General features: G+C 36.0%; 2 protein-coding genes and 1 non-coding gene across 3 annotated transcripts; 2 read left to right on the plus strand and 1 right to left on the minus strand.

The window, feature by feature from the left end:
* Positions 1-11,511: 11,511 nt before the first annotated feature.
* Positions 11,512-15,429, minus strand: LOC148563177 (uncharacterized). The gene is made up of 2 exons (XM_088489040.1): positions 13,566-15,429; positions 11,512-13,064 (listed from the first exon to the last, which is right to left on the minus strand). The coding sequence occupies exons 1-2, from the start codon at positions 15,427-15,429 to the stop codon at positions 11,512-11,514; spliced, it is 3,417 nt and encodes a 1,138-aa protein (XP_088345166.1).
* Positions 15,430-17,314: 1,885 nt separating this feature from the next.
* LOC107642265 (CURVATURE THYLAKOID 1D-like protein) lies at positions 17,315-19,441 on the plus strand. The gene is made up of 5 exons (XM_016345559.3): positions 17,315-17,501; positions 17,730-17,965; positions 18,633-18,737; positions 18,828-18,899; positions 19,030-19,441. Exons 1-5 carry the CDS (start codon positions 17,393-17,395, stop codon positions 19,099-19,101), a joined length of 594 nt encoding a protein of 197 aa, XP_016201045.1. The 5' UTR covers positions 17,315-17,392; the 3' UTR covers positions 19,102-19,441.
* On the plus strand, positions 18,069-18,164 carry LOC148563178 (small nucleolar RNA snoR128). The gene has a single exon (XR_015885274.1). It is a non-coding gene; the product is annotated as a small nucleolar RNA snoR128 (small nucleolar RNA).
* Positions 19,442-22,640: the final 3,199 nt, after the last annotated feature.

Genomic DNA, 22,640 nt, shown 5'->3' on the forward strand with positions numbered 1-22,640 from the left:
TTACATTTTCGTTAATGCTACCAACAATATGGACAACTCTATTTAAACAGTACATACGATATGGGTCGTCCTCCATATACAGAGTTTTCACAATTTTCTCAAAGAATTCTCTCTATATGTGGAGTGTGAGTGAATTGTAGTAAATTAGAGTTGTAATTCATATATATCAAATTCGAATTCTTATATAGAGCTTGCCAATAATAATTCAAATAAATCAAATTTGATTTACCTTGAGCGCATATTGTTTAAATTGAATACGATGGATTCGATTTATCATGTGCATCAAATCCACTAAATCGAAAGCATTTTATTCGATCTATCTTATGTTATTTTCTAGTGTAATTCAAGCTCTCTTGTTTCAATTTATCATGAGTTGCATTTCACTAATGCTCCTCCTCTAATAAATCGAATTTTGTGTAATTCGAGTTTAATAGTTTCGATTTATATAGAGTTAGTATGAAAAACAGACATATCTATATAAGTTATTTCATTTTAGAATATAGATGTAATATTGATCTTCATTTTATTTATTTATATGAATTATTATAAAATAAACATGTAAAAATTTTGACTGTTTATAGATTCAAATAATTAATTCATACATAAAAAAACACTTGTTATTATAAATTTAAGAAGAAGAACAAAAGAAACTGTATATCTTTTAATTTTAATTCTTATGCATTGATAATGTTGACTTGTTTTACATAATCTTTTAATTAAACTTTAAATAATTGATTTTGATAACAACATAAAAAAAATTTGTATATTTTGAACTTGTTATATAAAACAGATAACATACATACTTCTTACTATTCTGTAGTTATTACGTAAAGAAAAGAAAATGTTTGGCAACAAAAATCCAAATAAATTAAAAGTTCCTGATTTTAAGTTAAAAAACAGAACACATGCATAAGTAATATTTCCAAACTTGTGATTATAAGAAAACGTTTATAATTTCATTATAATGATTTTATCAAATTAACTTTAAATCCTAAAGTGTATAAATAATAAGTTTTTTTTTTAAAGTTTAACACAATAAAATAGATATAAAAAACAAATAAAAACAAATTGAAAAAAAAAAGTGAATAAAAATTTCAGTTATCTCCAATATTATTATTAACAACTTTGAGTATCAACATTATTCCATTTTTTGTAACACATAAATAATATGTCAAATAAATTTACAATTATTTTATAATTTAACCATGCAAATAAAGCGACTAATAGTAGTTTATTCTTTCTCTGAGGCAAAATATAGAAAAAGAATATATAATAGATTTAGAAAATTTTAGTAACAGAGTCATAAATAATATATAAAAAATAAGATAAAGTATATTTTTATTTTTAAAATTTATTAAAAATTTTAAAAATATCTCTAAATTTTAATTTATTTTAATTTTATCTTTAATATTTTTTATTTATATCAATTTTATTCTTATCTTTAAATTTTCTAATCAAACTATGGTCAATACTATTTTTTTCTAATTTTACGCTTCAAATCCTATTCTCTTTCATCATCATCTCTAATCTCTATAATTGTATATTTTATTAGTGGAAAAATAGTAGTATAATTTTTTATTGTCAGTAGTATTGTTTATACCATTACCCAAATTATAAAGCCAGTCCCAATAAAGACACAAGGCTCACCTCAATGGATGATCTCTACTGGATACCCGACCTCTTTGAGAGGTCGGACACGACGAAAGGGACCGACTTGTACTTATCTAAGGCTTAGTTTGGTAAAACTTTTACTTTTCAAAAGTAGCTTATAAAAACTAACTTTTAAAAGATGACTTTTGTAACACCCTACCACACAAAGCTTTACGCTTAAGCTGTACATCAGAGGTGGTGTAGTGTTACAACCTCTAAAACAAAATATATACATAATAGTATATGAAAAAGAGTAATATACGAGGAGTATTGGAAAACAGGTAAAACAAAATCGCAAAATAAAAAGCGTCTCGCTCAGAAAACGAGATTACTTGCGTGTTAAGAAACCTAGAGATCATAGATGTAACTAAGAAGAAAGCAAGGATGGAGGGTCAAAAGTACAGAATAACTAGCTCCTGACTCAACCTGCGAAACTAAGGCTGGCCGGAGAATATTTACATATATTACATATCCCGAAAACCTAAAATACATGACTGAAAACTTAACTCTCCTCAACCCTCTAGGAGGGACAAAATAAACAAGCTTCTTGGAGAGAAAGTTAAGTACATATATAAAGCTATACATCAAAATAAACCTAGAGACTACTCCGCTTCAGAAGTTCAGACGCCTAACGAGGAGCCTCTCGACCTGCATCTGAAAACAACAATACAATATGGGGTGAGAATCGGAGGTTCTCAGCATGGTAAAGGTGCCACGCATATAATATATAAAGTCCTGAAAATGCCAGAGGCAATCCTAGAACGCCGACACTCAGATTAAAAAGCCTTAAAGTATTAAACAGAAACCATAAAGGGGTGGCTTTCTAGAGGTATCCAAACCTAACATAACTTAACTTTAATCCTATTTCCTTCCGCCTATCCTCCGTACCTCCATCTCCATTAGTATACCACACACAGTTAAACAGATAAAATCAAACACAAGAAGAGTACAAGTACTGCAAATAATAGTTATACAATTAGCATGGCAAATACATTTAGGCACACTCAGTTAATGCACAAGCAAGTAATTCAGATCATATGCATATGGTGCATGCCTGTCCTATGGCTGATGAGTCTTATATGTCGGTTATTACTTATTAAGCCAACCCGACAAGTCCGGTTTGCTAAACTTTTGGACTGTCCCCCAACGCGCCTCCCCAAGAGTCTATGCATAACTTTTTCTCATATTATCAATTGCTCAATAAGGGTCAACCTTCCCGGGAATTTAGAGTGCCCGGTCACATCTTACGTCGCAGGGTCAACTGAGTATCGGGTCTCAACCTGGAACACGTGGTGGCAAGCCACGATACTTTACCCAAAGAAACTCGTATCTCAGATAATTTACATGTGTAAGCCTCATACATTTCATAGTAATTATAGAAATCAAATATTCAAGCCTTAGCATCTTCAATCATTCATGCATGCATCTCCTTTTTACATGATTTCATCATTTTTAACCTTTACTTCACCCTCAAGTTACCTTAATTTACTAACTCCACCTCATTACGAAGCTTCTTAACCAAGTTTAGAACTAACAATAGGAAAATAAGGTTTAGAAGCTTGAAATTCAGTTTAAGAACTCAAAATCAGATTTTTGCAGAGAACAAGGCCACGCGTACGCAGCGCCAGGCAGTAGGGCGTGGTCACGCATGAGGATCTTGCGTACGCGTTAACCTCAAGTCACGCGCACGCGTCGGCATTCAAACTAGAGGTGTGCATGGTCCGACCCGACCCGAAGATCCGGCCCGGTCCTGAATACTTTAAGAGTTATTTTGGTGTGATTTCACCGGGTCTAGGGCCGGGTAAGGGTCTCAAAAATAGACCTGGTCATTATTTCGGGTCAGGTCCGGGCCATGGCTCGAGTCACCCGAAGTCGGCCCGGTGGCCCGGTCATCATACACAATTAATATTTTGTGTTATTAGTGATGGATGATGGCTATTTTTATGTGAAATTTAAGTATTGTAAACCTTAATATTTTGTGTTATTAGTTATTATAAGACTATAAGTTAATGTTTTATGTTTAAAATGCATAAGATTTTAGACTAATGCATAATGTTGTGTTATTTATATTGATTTAAATATTTGGTGTTATTAGATAATATTAGTATTGATTATGGTTTTGCTTTAATTTTAAAGAAGAGTTGGTTCTTGTTATATTTTTTTAAGTGAATTTTACCATGTCAAATAATGGTTGGAGTCTTGGAAATTTGGATATTTTCACATGCTAGCTTATAAGAAGGTATAAGGTAATGTAATGTTAACGGCCCGGTGTTCACCCGGTTTTTATCCGGTATAATCGTAGCCCGAAAGTGTATAAGTTTCATCGGGTCTAGGGCCGGATTCGGGTCTAATAAATAGGTCCGATATATATTTCGGGCTGGATTTGGGTCACATCCAACCCGGTTTCACCCGACCCATGCACACCCCTAGTTCAAACTTAGCCCATTACGCATACGCATGCGCAAGAGGCAATCGCTACCATACGCGAATGAGGTTTATGCGTACGCGAAAGTCTCATGTCACGCATACGCGTGAGCGTATGTTTTTCCAAAAAAATTTTACCAAGTCTAAATTCTGCAGATTTGCTAATTTAAACACCAAACTTCCGACGCATATAACTTTTCCGTTTTAAATTATTTTTTCTCTGTTCTTCGAACGGAGTAAACTTCACGGACCCAATTTTCATATAAAACAAGTTTGAAACCACTTGGGGGTCCGGAAGCCAAGTTATGAGTCGCCGAAGTTCGGCCAAAAACCGAATTTCACAAAAGCTTCAAAACCTCATTTCCTTTTCAAAGCTCATTCCAACCCAATCCATCATACCTATAACCATCAATATAACTTACCCTTAACAACATCATAACAATCTTTGAAATCCTACCATTTCTCAACTCAATAACATCTCACCTCAACCTAAACTTCACAAGTTTGACAACAAACACCAATATATCAATCTATATATACATATTGCCATGATCATAAATTCTTCAACCATCATCACATCATCATTCATCATTCCAATACCAACAAAATCAAGTGAACACCACACATACTCAAACCAAATCATTATCACTAAATATTCAATACACATAATCATTTCGGCTTATCCTATGATTTTCTAACCTAAGTTTTCGCACGACATTATATATTATACACGTGAAATCTAAACCATACTTTGGTCGCTTTTCACGTATTAACCAAGGCACCCACCAAAGTCACACACATAGATCCAAAGTCCAAATTTACCCAATTAAAAGCACTTAGCCTCCACCAAGTTCCAAGGCTTACAATTCAAGCTCCAACATATACATATATACACCTAATACATATATACAACAATACACACCCAAATGTCAATACTCAAACTCACATAAGCTAGAATTTACAGAATTTAAAAATCCTCACCTTATATATATCTTGATTGAGCAAAGTCCCACAAAGTCCTCAAGCTAAACTTGAACCTAGAGAACCAAAATCACAAATTCTCAACATGGATTCTCACTAATTTTCAAAAATTGGAGGGGTAGAGAGGCTGGAGTGTTAGATTAACTTACCAAAAAAATTATTCTGATGGAATCATAGAGCTCGATGCGGTGATCGCGTGGCCGCAAACGGTGCGGCGATTGGAGCTCGGATGGAGGAGATATGGTGGTTGGAAGTGGAGGTTAGGTTTTGTTCTTCACCTTCCTCCTCCCATGGCTGTTGGAACGAAATTAAGGAATGGAAGGGAAGTGATGGGCTGAAGCTCATTTAAGTGTTGGGTCCAGTTGGGCCCGGTTCAACCGATTCAGTCCGTTCAAATCTTGGGCTAAATTTTTTGAAATTAGTGTCAAATTTTTTGTTTTAATGAGTTCTATCATATTTTAATATAAGATTTACATTTCTAATTTTCCTTATTAAAATTCAATTTATTGACTAATTTCTTACTAATTTAGCAGGGTTTATAGCTTTTTAAAAGTTGTAGGATTTATGTTTGGTAAATCAAATTAAAAATAGCTTTCAATAAACACAAGCAACAACAATTGCGTTTGGTATAATAGCTTTTAAAATTTAAAAATACTATAAGGTAGCGTTTGTTTTGAGGTACTGAGACAGAGACTGGGAGACTGAGACTCAGTATCATGTTTGTTGGTTCAGTGACTGGTACTAAAATTTCTGTATCTGTCCCTAAAATTCCAGTATTTCAGTACCTCCAAAAAGTAGAGACATAGGGGGACTAAAATTTTTAGAGATGGAGACTGAAACTTTAATAATATTTTATACCTAAAATATCCTCATTTCAATTAATTAATTCCAATTTTATCCTTTGTACAAATTAAATTAGAGTTTCATTCTTGTTTCAATTTCTGTCTTTCACTTTGTACCAAACAGAATACTGAGATTTATTTCAATCTCTGTCTCTTAGTCTCTGTCTTTCAGTCTCAGTCTTTCCGTTTCTGTCTCTCCACCAAATGCTACCTAATAGACATAAATGCAAGCATTAAATTTAAAAACTAGTTAAAATATGAGGTTATATTAGGCTTTTAAATTTTGAAAAGCTCTATCTTAGGTGCTTTCAAAAGTACCCTAATCTTTTAAAAGCTGCAAGCACAAGCACATGATCTTTTTGATTTACCAAACACAAAATGAGGAGCTTGAGCTTTTAAAAAGCACAAGCACTTCTTCGAAAAATTTTACCAAACCAAGCCTAAATAAGTAACTGCCTCCCCAAATCTCTTCTACTATCTCTATCTCATCTAGAAGATAAGATCTCAACAAACTCCTAAAGATATAAGATAAGATAGAACTATCACCACCAGGGAGGTCATCAAACTCTAATATAAATACACTGGCACCCCCTAGGTATAACTCACATTCTACTCTATAAAAAATCTGCCTAAAGCCCTTGCTAACTTAAACATCGGAGTCTCTTGCAGGTACCTTGCAGGTACCACCCCTTACTCCTCACGAGAAACTCGGATAGGCGGCACCTTGACACCAACAAGTCGGATGCTGCCACCCAATCACGTTCAGGCCCAAATCAAAGTTTCAGGTAATCCTCGGAACATTGGCGCCATTGTCGGGGACCTGGAATTTATCCCATAGTGATGGCGGACAACTAGCACGAAGACAGCCACACAGCATCTGAATCTGAAGACGAGCCACAATCAAAGAGCAATGCCATTATACTGCCTCCTCCACCTCAAGCACAAGGCCCCCCAAGGGGAAGGGCCATCGGCCAACCCTATGCCAAGGCGGATCCATTCAGAAATCCATCATCCCGAAGAAGAAGAACCTCCGCAAACTGCCGAAATACTGGATTTTGTTTGAGGCCAAAGAGATCGGTTAGAACAACTCGAGTATGAGGCTGAACGACAGCGAGAGGCCGAACGACAGTTATGAAGGGAGGTAAGACGATGAAGGGAGCTAGAAGAAAAGCTTCTAAAGTTGGAAACCGACCTTCGAAACTGAACTACCCAAATAGATCGGGAAGACAACCCTCTAAGTGGAGAAGATCCATTCTCAGAAGAGATCATGCAGGTCAAAGTACCCAGGAACTTCAAAATCCCCCCGATATGGATCTCTACGATGGAACGACCGATCCTAGACATCATCTTAGCAACTTCAAAAGCAAGATGTATCTGGCTGACGCCTCTAATGCCACCCACTGCAAAGCATTCCCGACCACTCTGACCAAAGCAGCCATGAAATGGTTCAACACCTTACCCCCAAGTCGGTCACTAGCTTTGACAACCTGTCCCGGAAGTTTCTGACAAAGTTCTCCATCCAGAAGGATAAAGCGAAACACGCACCGAGCTTGTTAGGGATCAAACAAGAGGTCGAAGAAACCCTCTGAGACTATATGGAAAGGTTCAACAAAACATGCTTGGAAATCCAGAGCCTACTCATTGAAGCTGTGATCATGGGACTAGTCAACGGCCTCAGAGAGGATCCGTTCTCCCAGTCCATATCCAAACGATACTCGACTTCCCTAAATGAAGTTCAAGAAAGGGCGGAGAAATACATCAACATGGAAGAAAATTCCCGACTAAGGGAACCTCTTCCTCGACCAAATCTGCCCTACCAAGCCCGGTAGAAGAAGAAGGGAAGTTGGCTGCTAATTGGAAAGGACCCTACAAAATAGTAGAGGTCTTAGGCAAAGGTTACTACAAAGTGTCCGGCGTCCAAGGGCGAGAGCTCCCGAAGTTCTGGCACATATGAAACCTAAGAAGGTACTCAACTAAGCAATGAACCTCGTGCAGAGGTGCACTCTTTTTTTCCGATCTCAGGGTTTTTAATGAGGCACCACCACGGGAGTTAGGGGCACTCAATCCCATTGCACGCAGATTTCTGTAAAGGAGTTTTTTATTTTACTAATAAAATTCCTATTTCTTTCATTCCTATTTTTTCAAAAGTTTTCTACTTAAGACGCATTAACTTAACCTCGACAAAACGCAAAAAATCATTGCCCAACCTAAACTCGGTCGGCAAGATGAAGCGACGAGGTACAAGTTAATGTAAGAAGTTATATAAACTACTCGTATGAAGCGATCTTAATGAGATCGGATAAAAATGAGTCATAAAAATAACTTGATAAATGCCGATTACTCGAAGTCGGACCTATGAAAGGAAACTCAACATCTTAAAAGATCTAGCTCTATTTTAAAGGTAAAAAGGTTTTTCCGAAAAACAAAAGAGCGATTTGAGCACTATTTATAAGAGTTGCAAAGAATAAACGTTTAAATTTTCAAATGGGTCGAAAACCCGACCTCCATAGAAAGGAGCACCCGACGTCTAAGCAGAAGCCACAAAATGCTTGAGCCCGACCTATATAAAGATCAGGACTCAAGCAGGGGCACTATTCATACCCTGACCCAAATTATAAAGCCAGACCCAATAAAGACATAAGGCCCACCTCAAAGGATGGCCTCTACCGGATACCCGACCTCTTTGAGAGGTCGGACACGACGAAAGGGACCGGCTTGTACTTATCTAAATAAGTAACTGCCTCCCCAAATCTCTCATATTATCTCTATCTCATCTAGAAGATAAGATCTCAACAAATTTCTAAAGATATAAGATAAGATAGAACTACTGCTACCAGGGAGGTCATTAAACTCTACTATAAATACACTGGCACTCCCTAGTTATAACTCACGTTTTATTCTACAAAAAACCTGCCTAAATCCCTTACTAACTTAAGTATTGGAGTCTCTTACAGATACCACCCACACCTCCTCACGAGGAACTCGGACAGACGGCACCTCGGCACCAACAAATCGGACGCTACCGCCCAAAGGGTCTGGATATTATGTTCAGACCCAAGTCAATGTTTCAGGTAACTCTCAGAACAAGTATAATTCTTTTTTTTTTTTTTTGGTAAACATAAGGGCCTAAGCCCCAAAAAAAAAAAGAAAATTACATGTTTATCAAACTACAAGTATAATGAACAATAACGAGATCAACCAACGATAAAGGAAGCGGCCCAAAGCATATCTGGGCCTTAATATGATATGATACCTAGGACAACTTGGTGAGACCCTGAGTGATTGAGATTTGAGAGTCTTTATAACGTGACTTGTGCCTTAACTTTAGGGAAAAAGTAAAAGCCTCAGTTACAAGTTCATGTCCAGAAGATTATGTTGAGTTTAGACAAAACACAAGTCCAAAAAAACAAAAAAAAAGAGTATAGACAAAACAAAATATTATTTCCGATAATTTATATGAATTTACTTTTATGTATTCACATTTAATTGTATATTATCATATCATTAAAAACAATTAGTAGTTAAAAAACTTTATAAATATAGTTAAATTACTATGTAATTTTTTTATATTATCAATACATTAAAATTAAACTAATTTATATATGATGATAGTAATATAGTAATAAAAATATAAAATTTATATTTTTGATGAAAAAACCATTTAACATGGCGTGATAATAAGTTATTATATATGTGGTTTCGTATTATAAAATTTAAGACTTATTAATCTACAAATTTAATTTTATGCTTTAAATATCCAGATAATAAATACATTTTTTCATTTAAATTATTATTTTGTATGAAAAATTTTACTTTTGTTTCTCTATATAAGTTCTATTTATCATATTAGAATTAGTACAATGGAAAATTAGTTACAATAGCAACAAGTGAAGAATTAGATACTTTAAAGTATAATAATGTAAGCATTTTCAGCTAAATACTTATTTAAAAGAGTTTTATAACTAAATAAAATATCTAATCAAATTCAATAAAATTATTATAATTTAAGCTTTTTTTTCTTCTTTCTCTTCTTATATTTTTTGCTTCTTACTTGCTCCTTTCTTTTTTTTTTCTTCTTTCACTTTTTACTTTTTCTTGGTATTTTTTTTCGTTATTGTCATTATTAATATCTTTTTTTTTTCTTTTCTTTTTCTCTATCAATACCATCATTGTTATTATCTTTTTTTTAAATATCACACAGTTAGTTTAACGATAATAAAAATACATCATTTAATTATAAATGATACAAAAAATTTTTTATGAATGATATGAAATTTTTTTGTAAATGATATCGAAATCTTTGGTGAATGACACAAAAATATTTAAAAGACTACAAATTTAAAATCGATTCACTCAACTAATAAAATACGCTTAAATGTGTTTTAAAAGACATATCAAATTATTATAAATAATATAAAAATAACTAAATCTCTTATATATTAATTTTGATACCACACAATCAATTCACTGATAACAAAACACATAATTTAGTTAAAAATGATATAATTTTTTAGTAAATAACACAAAATATTTAAACAATTACAAATTCAAAATATTAACTCATTCAACCAACAAAATACATTCAATTATTCAAATATGTTTTAGAAAAAAATACATCAATATAATAAATTAAATGACACATAAATAGCTAAACCTCGTATGTATGAATTTAATACCACCTAATTAGTTAAATGATAAAAAAAAATATATTATTTAGTTGAAAATGACACGGTTTATAAATTTTTATGTCACGGTTAAAAAATTTAGTATTAAAATTAAACTTGTAGAAAAAAAAGATACATATACAATAAAGTAATGTGATTCTAGTCATTCTACAAATATTTCATAATGAGTACAAATCTTTAAAAATAAAATTATAAAAAATAAATTTATTTAGAACAAAAGTAATGTGATTAAGTATAATTTACTTAGATGTGATTAAAAAAAATAAATAACTATGTGCCGTAAAAAATTGATATTATTGAAGGATAAAATTAAAATTTGTTTTTATGTATCGTTTTTGTTCCCAATGATTTCGTCCTATTTAAGTCCCTAACGTCTTATAATTGTCTCAATTTTATCTCGCCGTCAATTCCGTTAACAGACATGACAACATTGAGTCAATTTTGAAAATAGACGATTTAAACGTTAGAGATAACATTGAGACTTACTTTTAAACGTTTGAGACAAAAACAATAATTTACTCTTTTCTTTTTCTTATCATTTTTGTTTGATATTTTTTTATAAGAATCTTTATTACGATAAAAAAATTTTAGTGTTAAAACTTAAAACTTAAAATTGAGAAATTTATTGTGTCATAGTTAAAAAATTGTAATATTATTTTTTAATAAATTTTATATAATTCAAAAAAATTTTTATTATCATTATCATTATTATCTTTTTTTTGGTTTTACCTTTTTATAATTTTTTTATTTTATTTTTTAATACGAATAAAAATAAAAAAATATATAGTACTGCAAAATAGAAAAAAAAGGAGGAGCAAAACAAAAAAATTAGAAATAGTAACAATAAAAAAACAATAATGGAGAAAAAATATGCGAAAAAGAAGAAGGTATTTTTTGGTGTCTAGACAAGGAAAGAAACAAAGCAAAAACTATCTTAAATCCGAGCGGATGATTCGTTGGAGATCAACACCAGGCTCAGACCAAATAACATGATTAGAGTTACTCTTGGCACCATATTTAGCCATCCAATCCGCAGCTCTATTTGCTTCTCGGGACACCCATTCAACGTGAACAAGCCAAGGACGAGATAAAAGCTCCTGAATCTTGAGAACCAAATCTGTTACTTCAGATGAATACCCACTTGTAAGCTCATGCATGATGGGCAGAATGTCAAGGCAATCCGTTTCACATATAATATCCCTCAAACCGCAATCCCAAGCTAAAACCAGCCCCCTCCAAGCAGCAAATAATTCACATCTGATTATAGACCAAGGGGGAATGCTTCCAGAGCAGCCCGAGATCCAATCTCCCTTAGAATCTCTAATAATACACCCAAATCCCGCTAAATTTGAATCCATATACAAGCTTGCATCACAATTAACTTTAAAACCATTGCCTACCGGTGGTTCCCAACACAGGCAATTTCGGAGAGACCTAAAGGCATTGCTTCGATTCCTGTAAAGCTGTAAGTTCTTGGCGGTAATTCTGGCCAAGGCAACAACCTTATGGTCTGTCCAAGGGTTGTCAGTGTTGAATATGTCATTGCACCTATGTCTCCATACCCACCAAAGCCCTGCACCAAAGGACGCCTCATTGTTAGCCAAGGCCTTCCGAAACCACTCTTCAAGAGCAGTACCAGCCGTCGAGTCCAGGATACTAGGATCCAACATATACCAGATTGCCTTTGATCGTTCACAGTCTCTAAGGCAATGCTCCATAGTCTCCTGTGCCTTGTTACATCGCTTACACATATCTGAAGAAGCTAAATGCCGCTTGAATCGAAAGGTCTCAGTTGGTAGAGCATCATGTAAGCTAAGCCACATAGTAAATTTGAACTTCTCTGGAATGTTTGTGTTCCACAACCAGTTCCAATTACTGTTGGCATTCCAATTTAATGTTTTCTTTAATAACCATTTGTAACCCTCCCTTGCACTATACTTTTTTGTTGCTGCAGGCCACCACTCCCACTGTGGCTCCAACTCAGTCAAACTAGGATATCTCATACCACAAATAAACTGCTTAATCTCATGCGGAATAGGCGTGGTAAGACTATCAACCTCCCAAGACACCCCTTTCCACAAGTCAGCCACCATGAAATCTGATTCAGAAATATGTACATAAGGGACAAGGTTGCAAAGCTTACCAAAAGGAGTCCACTCATCATACCAAACTGATTTGTGGACATCCCCAATATTCCAATGAAGCCCTTCCTTGAGATGCTCATAGGCACTAACAATGTTCTTCCAGGTAGCCGATGAAGAATTTCTACTGTTTCCGTTCATACCAGATTGATTTCTGAGATATTTATGCTTCAGAACCTGCACCCATAACTTCTCACTATTATTTAGACAATCCCATACCAACTTTCCCATAAGCGCCATGTTAGCACAAGAAGTATCCCTAATACCCAATCCTCCTGCCTTTTTAGGAGTTATGGCGACCTCCCACCTGACCAGAGGCAGCCCTTTTCCAGTCTCTTGGCCTTTCCACAAGAATTGTCTCATCAAGGAATCAATTTTATTACATGCATACTTCGGGAGAAGAGAAATTTGCATTTCATAAACTGGGATAGAGGCCATAACCGATTTAACAAGACAAAGCCTCCCTGCCTTATTCAGTAGGCGTCCTTTCCAACTGGAGAGCTTCCTCGAAATTTTTTCAATAATCTCCTGAGCCGTCTTCCTGGAAGCTCTGGCATGACCGATGTTAATTCCCAGGTATTTACCCAAATCATTGCAGAACCGGATGTTAGAGACCCCTGAGAGAACCTCTTTTCTCCTCTCTGACACCCTCTTGGAACACTGAGCCTTTGACTTATGAAGATTTACCTTTAAACCTGACGCTCTAGAAAACAAGTCCAAACAATGCATGACCTCTATTACTTGAGCTTTTGATGCCTTACAAAAAAGCAAAAGATCATCTGCAAACATCAAATGAGAGAGTCGTGGTCCATTCCTAGAAACCGCAACTGGGTTCCACAAACCTTGGGAAACTCTATGAGAGATAAAGCAGGCAAGCATTTCCATACAGAGTACAAAAAGATAAGGAGACATAGGATCTCCTTGCCTCAACCCTCTCTTCGGATTGAAATTTTGGAGCCTGTTCCCATTCCACAAAACTGCCAACGAAGAGGAAGTCACACAATTCAATATAAGATTAATGGTAGCCTTTGGAAACCCAAACCGGACCAAAGTAGCTTCCAGAAAACGCCAGTCTACCCTGTCATAAGCTTTTTCCAAATCAATCTTGAATGCCATGGTCCCTTTTCGAGACTTGGTGTTCCTCATGAAGTGCATAATCTCTTGAGCAATGATAATATTCTCTGTGGTTCCTCTTCCTGGAATGAACCCTCCTTGCAAAGGACCAATGATCTCCGACAAGAAAGGTCTGAACCTGTTAACTAGAACCTTTGTGACAATTTTATAAATTACATTACATAAGCTAATAGGCCGAAACTCCCGTAAGGAAGAGGGAACTTCCACTTTAGGAATTAGAACAATGAGAGTATCGAAAATAGCCGCATTCAGTGGCTCACCCTCAAAGGCTCGCTTGACCAGTCCACACACATCGTTGCTAAGAGAGTCCCAGAACTCTTTGTAGAAAATTGCTTGAAATCCATCTGGCCCTGGGGCTTTAAATGAACTCATGGTCATCACAGCTCTTTTAACCTCTTCAGACGTCACCGGTTCCACTAACTTTTGACAAGCCTCAGTACTAAGAGACGGGCAAGGAAAAGACCCCATGGCGTCCAGGTCAATATCCTCCCTTGTAGAAAAGAGCTTTTGAAAGAAAGAATTTGCCGCCATTTCTAGAGTCGTAGTCTCCGTGGCCCAAGACCCATCCTCCAAAAATAACCCATGAATTTTGTTCCTCTTTCTCCTGATAACTGTCTGCAGATGAAAAAATTTTGTATTTCTGTCTCCACATCTCACCCATTGTTCTCTAGATTTTTGATACCACAACAACTCTTCTTGAAGAAGGACATCATTCAGTTCCTGATGCAAAACTTGCTCTTTGATCCTAAGCTGTTGATCCTCCCGACTTTCTAGAGTAATCTGAACGTCATTCAAAAGCCTCTCCAACTCCCTTTTCTTAACAAAAATATTGCCAAAAACCTTTTTATTGAAGCTAGTTGCATCTTTTTGAACCTCCAACAAACATTTGACTACATCCGGAGCTCCTCTATTCCAAGCTGTATCAACAACATTCCTAAAAAGAGGATGAGTCATCCACGCAGCCTGGAATCTGAACGGACGATGGCCCTTGGTAGCCCTCTTTTCCATCTTACACCTAGTGAATAATGGGCAATGATCAGAGTGAAGGCGCGCCAGCACCTCAGTATAAGCCTCCGGAAACATTAGTCGCCAGTCCTGGTTGATGACTGCTCTATCAAGCTTCTTGGCCACCTGCACCCCACCTTTCACCTTCCTATACCAAGTGAATCTTCTCCCAATAGCTCCCATATCAAACAGCCCACAATCCTCCAATGTTTCCGCAAATTGTTCTGCTCTGGCAAGTCTAAATTGCCCCCCTCTAACTTCACTCTGCAATAGAACATCATTAAAGTCCCCTAACACAATCCAAGGTCCGTGGATCATATTAGCAATCCTTGTCAAGTCACCCCACAATTCTTTACGCCGATGTATATGCGGATTAGCATACACCGCACTGCAGTAACTAGATGTATTGCCCATAGTGATTTCAAAACTGATACATTGATCAACTACATCCAATACTCTCACAGAAATATTTGAATTAGAACATAGAACCCAGATACCCCCACTATGACCATTAGCCTCAACAATACCAACACCATGGTAACCTAGATTATTCCAAAAAGATTTCATCCTCTCGAAAGCAATATGGGTTTCAAACAGAATGAAAAAAGTAGGATGAAATTTATTCGCTAACTCCTTACTATGAACCCGGGCCAATTTATTAGAGGCGCCTCTAATATTCCAAAATAGAAAGCTTAAATCTAAATAATCCATAAAACAATTTGTATTGTAAAAGGACCAACCTCAGCTGAAGTCCCTAACGAGATGATGAAGATCCACCATCATATCCCCCTGAGCCTTGCTTGTCCTTGTCCGGTTGTTGCCCGGTTTGTATGTGTCCCTCCATTGACAACCCTTCCAATTTGCCAATTTGCTGCTTGCTGGTGTCGCCAAGGCAGTCCGGAGTCGACGGCGAATTCTGCAAAGAAGAAGGGCGCAACCTCTTGTGTCCATTTTTGATAATGGCAGTGAAAGTCGGCACCGCAACGGAGACAGCTTTGCCCTTCACCCCTTGCTGTTTGGAAGATGACATGCGTGCCTTAGATCCGCTAACCGACCCGGTCTTCACCCCTGATTCGGCTCCTCTCATACGTAGCCCAAAGTCACAGTTCTGGTCCAATTTCTGATTTGAGCGCACCGGCATTTTATCTTTAGATGTTTGTTGGGCTTTGTTTGATTGACTCAATTTTCCTCTCCTTTTACCGCTGACTTTGGTCCAGCCAGCCTCATTTTCCAAATGTTGGGATCCCACTTCCTTCCCATGCAACGTATCATCTAATTCCTCCCCAATTTTTGCAACTATCACTGACTCTTTGGGATTGCATCCAAATTCAAAAATTTTCTCTTTTGAGGCTTCCTGTGGCTGCACCACCTGGGCCGCCGTCTCGGTCACTGATGTTTCCTTTCGATCCACCCTTTCCGAATCTATTGGGGTCATTCTGCATTCAGTTGTTGGATGCCCGAAACAATTGCACTTGTCACAAATAAGGTGTAAGCATTCATACTCCACCTTATATTCAAACTCATCGACAATCACACTCCGGACCACCGGCAAACCAAGATTAATTTGCACGCAAGCCCGATAAAATTTTCCCCTTTCCGCCAACTTAGTAGCCAGATCCACCTTGACTGGTCTTCCCACAGCAGAAGCGATTCTCATCATGGCTTTATCCTGATAGTACCATATGCTCAAACCAGATATTCGAATCCAAACCATAGTCTCCCCGAAAGTGTCCTCACAAGGTTTAAAATCCGGTGTCCATGGCTTGACCGCAATATAGTGACCGAAGATCATCCATGGCCCCCCTAGTAAAACCTTCTCTCGATCTTCCATGCGATCAAATTTAACTAGGAAGTACCCAAAACCCACATCCAAGATTTCATATCCACCGGTGATCCTCCATACCCCTTTCAATTTGTGAAACATGGCCGTGTAACTAAGGTTTTTTCCAAGAACCTTAATCACAATTGCTTCCTTGTATGGTTCAGAAAGGATGTTCCTAGCCTCTTTGGAGAAGCAAACTCTTGGAGGCATAGGATCTCCTTGTTTTCCAGTGACCACTGCCATGGAATCCCCATCTAGAGCTTTAGCCCAATTTATCCCTGTGGCTACTGTAGAACCAATAACCTTGTCACGGAACGAAATCTTGGAAGTCACTCTGGAACTAAGGTCGCCCTTACTTGATCCCTCCTTCACACCTGATGCAAACCCTCCCACACTCTCCCCCTTATCTCTTTCGATGGCATGGTCATCTTCTTCACCGTGTTTCACCCTCAAACACTCTCTCCCGCTCTCTCCTTCTCTCATTCTCTCTGAGTACGGAGTACGTGAAAAAGAAGAAGGTATTCTTCCGTTATTGTTTTTTCTTCTAATATATTTAAAAAAAAAAATATTCACCGAAATGTAAAACCAAAATAAATAAATAAAAAAAGAAAACCCTGAAACCCTAAAAGGCAGTCTGTTTTGTATATAAAAAGGTGTCAAAAACCCCAAAACCAGAAGTGGCTCTCTCAATTCAATTCACACTCTGAAATGGAGCTCTTCAAACTTCAAGCTATGCCCTTTTCGAAGCTTCCGAGCTCCCTATTGTCTTCCTCACACTCTCCTCTTCTCCTTACCCCCTCTCTACCTCTCTTACCTCGTAAGTTCACAGATCCCCAATCCAAAACCCTAAGTTTTCTTTGTTTTTCGCACTGTTTTTCTGTCTCTATCATTTCCCCCTTTCAATTTAATGTTCTTTTTCTCACGTTATTTGTATGCTGCTGCTAATTTTTCTGATTGGAGCTGACTTCAATATTTTCTCCGTTATGATAATAATTAATCTTTTTGAGGAATCGGGGTTTTTTTTTATGTTGGGTTTTGATGACAGGTTCAATCTGCATGAGAAATGTGTTGGTAAGGTCAACGACATCTGAAGAAACATCGAGTGGGTCGAGTTCATTTTTCAATGAGAAACGTGACGGTGCCATTTACGCTGAGGTTGTCGAACCAGAAGATGATAAGAAGAATTCGTTTAATGGAACCGATGGCAAAGAGAAAGAGTTTCCTGTGGAGGACGAACAGCAAGGCCTCTCTTTGGATTTTCTTGATAAGCTCGATCTTAAGGTTGCTTTTTTATGCACCTAACCTGTTTGGTGTGTTGTTTTGGGTTGTTTTTGAATGTGTGATTTTTAATGTTTTGTATTTGTATGATTTTTTCCACATTGAGTTGCTGTGATGATAACTACAGTTCATTGATTGCATTTATGCAAATGCTTTATGATACTTCGGCAGTAATGTCGAACCTGAGCGGTTACCTGAGCAACTATGATAGACACACGATGACAGATAAGCATACATAAGTCGAACCAACTTTTGTATTTTTCTACCATTTATGAGTCACAAATAACGTTTACTATGGTTACAAGGACTTTACTTGAGCTTTTCTTACATTATATTCTGTTGGGGGATAATTCTTATGTGCTGTACAGTTAAACCAAACTTAACTCTGCGGTGATATTTATGTAGCCAAAGCTATTGTGTATCTGCTTTAAGTGATGGTCTTTATCTGTTATTTTATATCATATGATGCAGCTTATGCTTATACCATACCTTCTATTGTTTGATGTTTTGATGGCACTAGTGAATCTAATGGCTGTTTCTTCTTTTCTGAAGAAGATTGTCTGTGGTTTTTGCGGCTCGTCACATACATAACTGATTACTTTTAAGGAAAATTTGATCACATCGTTGTGCAGACTTTCTAACATTTTCTCTCTTCCCCTCGCATATACAGTTTGACACAGATGATACTGGTTCCCTTGTCGTGTATGGTGGTGCTGCTGTAGTTGCCCTGTGGTTAACATCAGCCATTGTTGGTGCTATTGATTCTATTCCTTTGGTGTGTATAAAGCTTCAAATGTCAATATTTCATACTGGAATCCAACTTCGAAATGCTAATAGTTATCTTTTTGACTCATTTTTGTGGCAGTTTCCCAAGGTTTTGGAAGTTATAGGTCTTGGTTACACAGTATGGTTCACTTCCCGTTATCTGCTTTTCAAGGTATTCGGCTACTTTGCCTGTCTCAGTATGGTTCATATATTTGGAGATTACATTAAAGTGATCGAGTAGTATGCAAGTATTTCCTGTATTTTGCTTACCTGTATTGATGATTGAGTTTATGAACCTGCAGAAAAACAGGGATGAGTTTGTTGCTAAACTTGAGGAGCTCAGGGAACAAGTTCTTGGTTCAGACGACAAGTGAATTATTCTGAGAAAAGGATGAATCAAGGAAAAAGAAGAGTGCTATGGTTAAATGTGCAGTTACATTTTGCTCTAGTTGACACCAATGTATTGATTCTTCGCCACTTTCCCATAGCTCGTACAGCTACACAGCAAAGAAAAATGTATATTTAGTTTTTGATTGAGAAGTATAATATCTGATTCTGCACCCGCATTCTGGTATTGTGCCGAATTGTTCGATGGTGCACTTGTAGTTTATTATAGACGTTTAGATAGAGAGTTTAGTTCACCAATTACAGTTGCATTTTTAGAGTTATCTTCAATAGTCAATACCCAATAAGATTTTGATCGCGTGTACTCCATTTATCAAGCCTTAGAATTTGTTCATATTGGTGAATAGTAAGTTAATAATAACCTGTAATCGAACAGGGGAGAAGTATAAAATCATTCAACATTAGGCAGTTATATAACTCTTGGATAGGATTCAGGTTAGGACATTAATTAATTCTTCTATGTTGCGCATCTGATCACTCCACCACACTCAATAATTTCCAAGACAAAACAAGTGAAATGTGGTCCTTATTAGATCATCAAGTGTAAAGAGCAGAACAATGCAGCAAATGTCGTAAGCTTCATGTTCATATGATAATAACTGTTACCAAGAAGTTGAACACCAACTTGGAGCTGCCTCCAAAAGCTCATAGTCATAGCCATCAGAGCAATGTAAGAGGATGACATTAATTACGAGTAGTAAAATGACTAATGAGTAAAATGATTTGATCAAACCGGGAAAAGAAATAAAGCCAACGACTAATATAATGATTTTTCTTTTGGATGGATCTTAATCCTCGGATATCTATCGACCATGAGCCAACGACTAAACTCTAGTCTTGATGGAGTTCACCTTTGGGTGGGTAGGAGATACATTGTCCTTAAGAATCAAACCCTGACATGATGTTTAAGCAACCCAAGCAACTACCACTTGTGTTAGTTCTCGTGGTAGTAATAATCTAGACATTTATATATAAAAACATATAGCTAGCAACTTGTTTTGGTTCATCACCCTATTGATTATTAGGAATAATACTTCACTCCCTAGTCCATCACACAAGCCAAGGCCTAAGTAAGCCAGTCCAATTCTACAAGAAGTCCAAAATAAAAGAATTCAATAGATTCACACGGGATAATCCACCCAATTTGCCTAATGCATAGTCCGAACTATGCCCGACCCAACTTACATGACAAGTAAAAACTTGTCATGCCACTACATCAGATATGTACTCCTAATGACGACTTGGAATAACTCACTAAATAATTAGGGAAGTCACCACACACTATTAAGAGTGGAGATATTCAGGAGTAATTGTCAAAGCTATCATCTCTTTCTATAAATATCATATCAAATTCAGGTACTTCTCAATCCCGATTTAAACATGTCTAAAATCTTTACGAATTTAAGTATCAAAGTCTCTTGTAGGTACTACTCTTCTCCATCCACTAAAAAACATCGGATAATTTTATCCCTCTAACAAATAAGTCAAAACCTTCATCTAGTCCCAAATTACATTAATTTCAGGTCATCTTTGGAAACAGAACTTAAGGTTGATATTTCCCAATTTTTAAAATGCTTTTAATACTGGATTTGAAATCCTTATATGTTTTCTCTTATCATGTTTCAATCTCCATTGACTTGATTTATTTATTTTACAAAAAAAATATTTAAAGAAGAACGTACGAGTGTAAGTATCCAAATTCTTTTAACACGTTCACTTGACACAATCTTTGGTAGCTTTCTTACTATAATCTGACGATGCTTGTTATTACACATATTCACCTATTAATTTGATTAGATTAGATATAATCAATTTATTTATGATAAAATGGACGGTGCAGAGAGGTAGCAAAGTGCAGAGTGAAGGGGGAAACCAAAGGAGAAAAGATGAAATACGGAACCGAATTAAGAGAATGGTTAATCACACATTAGTTTATCTTATCACATTGATTGCTTATATGGCAAGTAACTTCACATGGCAATAACTATGTGATACTCTGCCTCCATATTATTAAGAGAGAAACGATGAGTAGTAAGAAAATTTATTTCTATTTATATTTTATTTAAAAAAAAAAAAAACTTATCTCACTTGTAAATTGTTACACGGACAAATACATCCAACTATAACAAATACTAATCGAAACCTTTACGTAACAAAGTTATCTTTTTACACGGTACCTTCTCATCATATTTAAAATACAGAAAAAATTCGACTCATGTGCCAAGTTAATTATAAAAAATTCACTAATTAAAAGTAAACAAATTAACATGCCTCGTGTATTAAGTTTATCAACAGAGTCAAAACTCAAAAGTCATAGATACCGTTATCAATAATATGAATATTACAGGGCCATATCTCAATTGATAAAATAAATCTTTTTAAGGTATTAAAGGAAATTAGGTTACCACGCATGCAATGATCTTATGAATTTGGTATTACAAGAAATTGTCGGCCGCTTACTCATATATTATTTTCAAATTTTTGTAAAGTTTCTCCTATCACCAGAAAAAAAAAAATTCAAATAATGTCTATACAGAATAATTTAAAAAGAGAAATAATATCAAATCAGGGAGTGATATTTCTATTACCATGTGTTTGTCTCCTTCTACAATAATGCTATTTGGCACTTCTCTAATTTGTATCTGGATTGATTCCGATTGGTTGTGACTTATGAGTGCGTTGTGTATTGACAACCAAATTGGAAGTGTTTGCAGCCATAGCTTCAAGCTCCAATGAATAGAATAGTAGTGTTGTTTTGTGGTCAATAATAATTGCCGTTTACGCACTAAGAAAAGTGGGGAAAATACTGCACTTAGCATAGAGTTGCGTCACAACTCACATTCAAAATTTGGTGAAATATGAAATGTAAAGGAATCAATGTCATGGGATACAATAGAATTCAAGCCAAGACAATTAAACTTTTTCAGCTTAATAAAATCATTTTTTAGAAAATATAATTTAATTATCAAGCATGAAAGAAGCGATCATCGATAGTGAAAAGCTCGTTTGGTTTAAATCAAGCATAGAATTTCTCTAACAATATGATAGCCGTTTAATTTAAAAGTCGAGCGTAACATAATATAAACGACTCTAAATTTAATTTTATTGCTGATTTTCATGTGTTTACAATATGATTTTCAATTTTCCATTCCACTGTGTGTGTCATTATTGGCTTGTTCTCACATTTTGGTGACTCGGTTATTGCATAACAAGAGAAGGCATCCTAACGGAGCCTTTAAGTCCGGACAAAGGCAACTTATGGATGCCAATTTCCCTTGAGCATTGCTTTTTCTTTTTTGTTTAAGAATATCTTCACGCAAATATAGTATTATGAATCTTTAGATAGTTTAATAAAGCATACCAAACTATCTAACACTCACAATGTTATCTTCTTTTTTATTTCTCTCTTGGCTTGAGATGGGAGATAATGAGGATGCCTAACAGCTTGCAAGGCTTCAACTTGGTAGCTTCGCTTGTTAAAGCTGGCCGCTGGAATAACTTAACCAAA

The sequence above is a fragment of the Arachis ipaensis genome, chromosome B5 (genome assembly GCF_059453495.1).
Source record: "Arachis ipaensis isolate K30076 ecotype BB chromosome B5, ASM5945349v1, whole genome shotgun sequence".
Taxonomy (NCBI): Eukaryota; Viridiplantae; Streptophyta; class Magnoliopsida; order Fabales; family Fabaceae; genus Arachis; species Arachis ipaensis.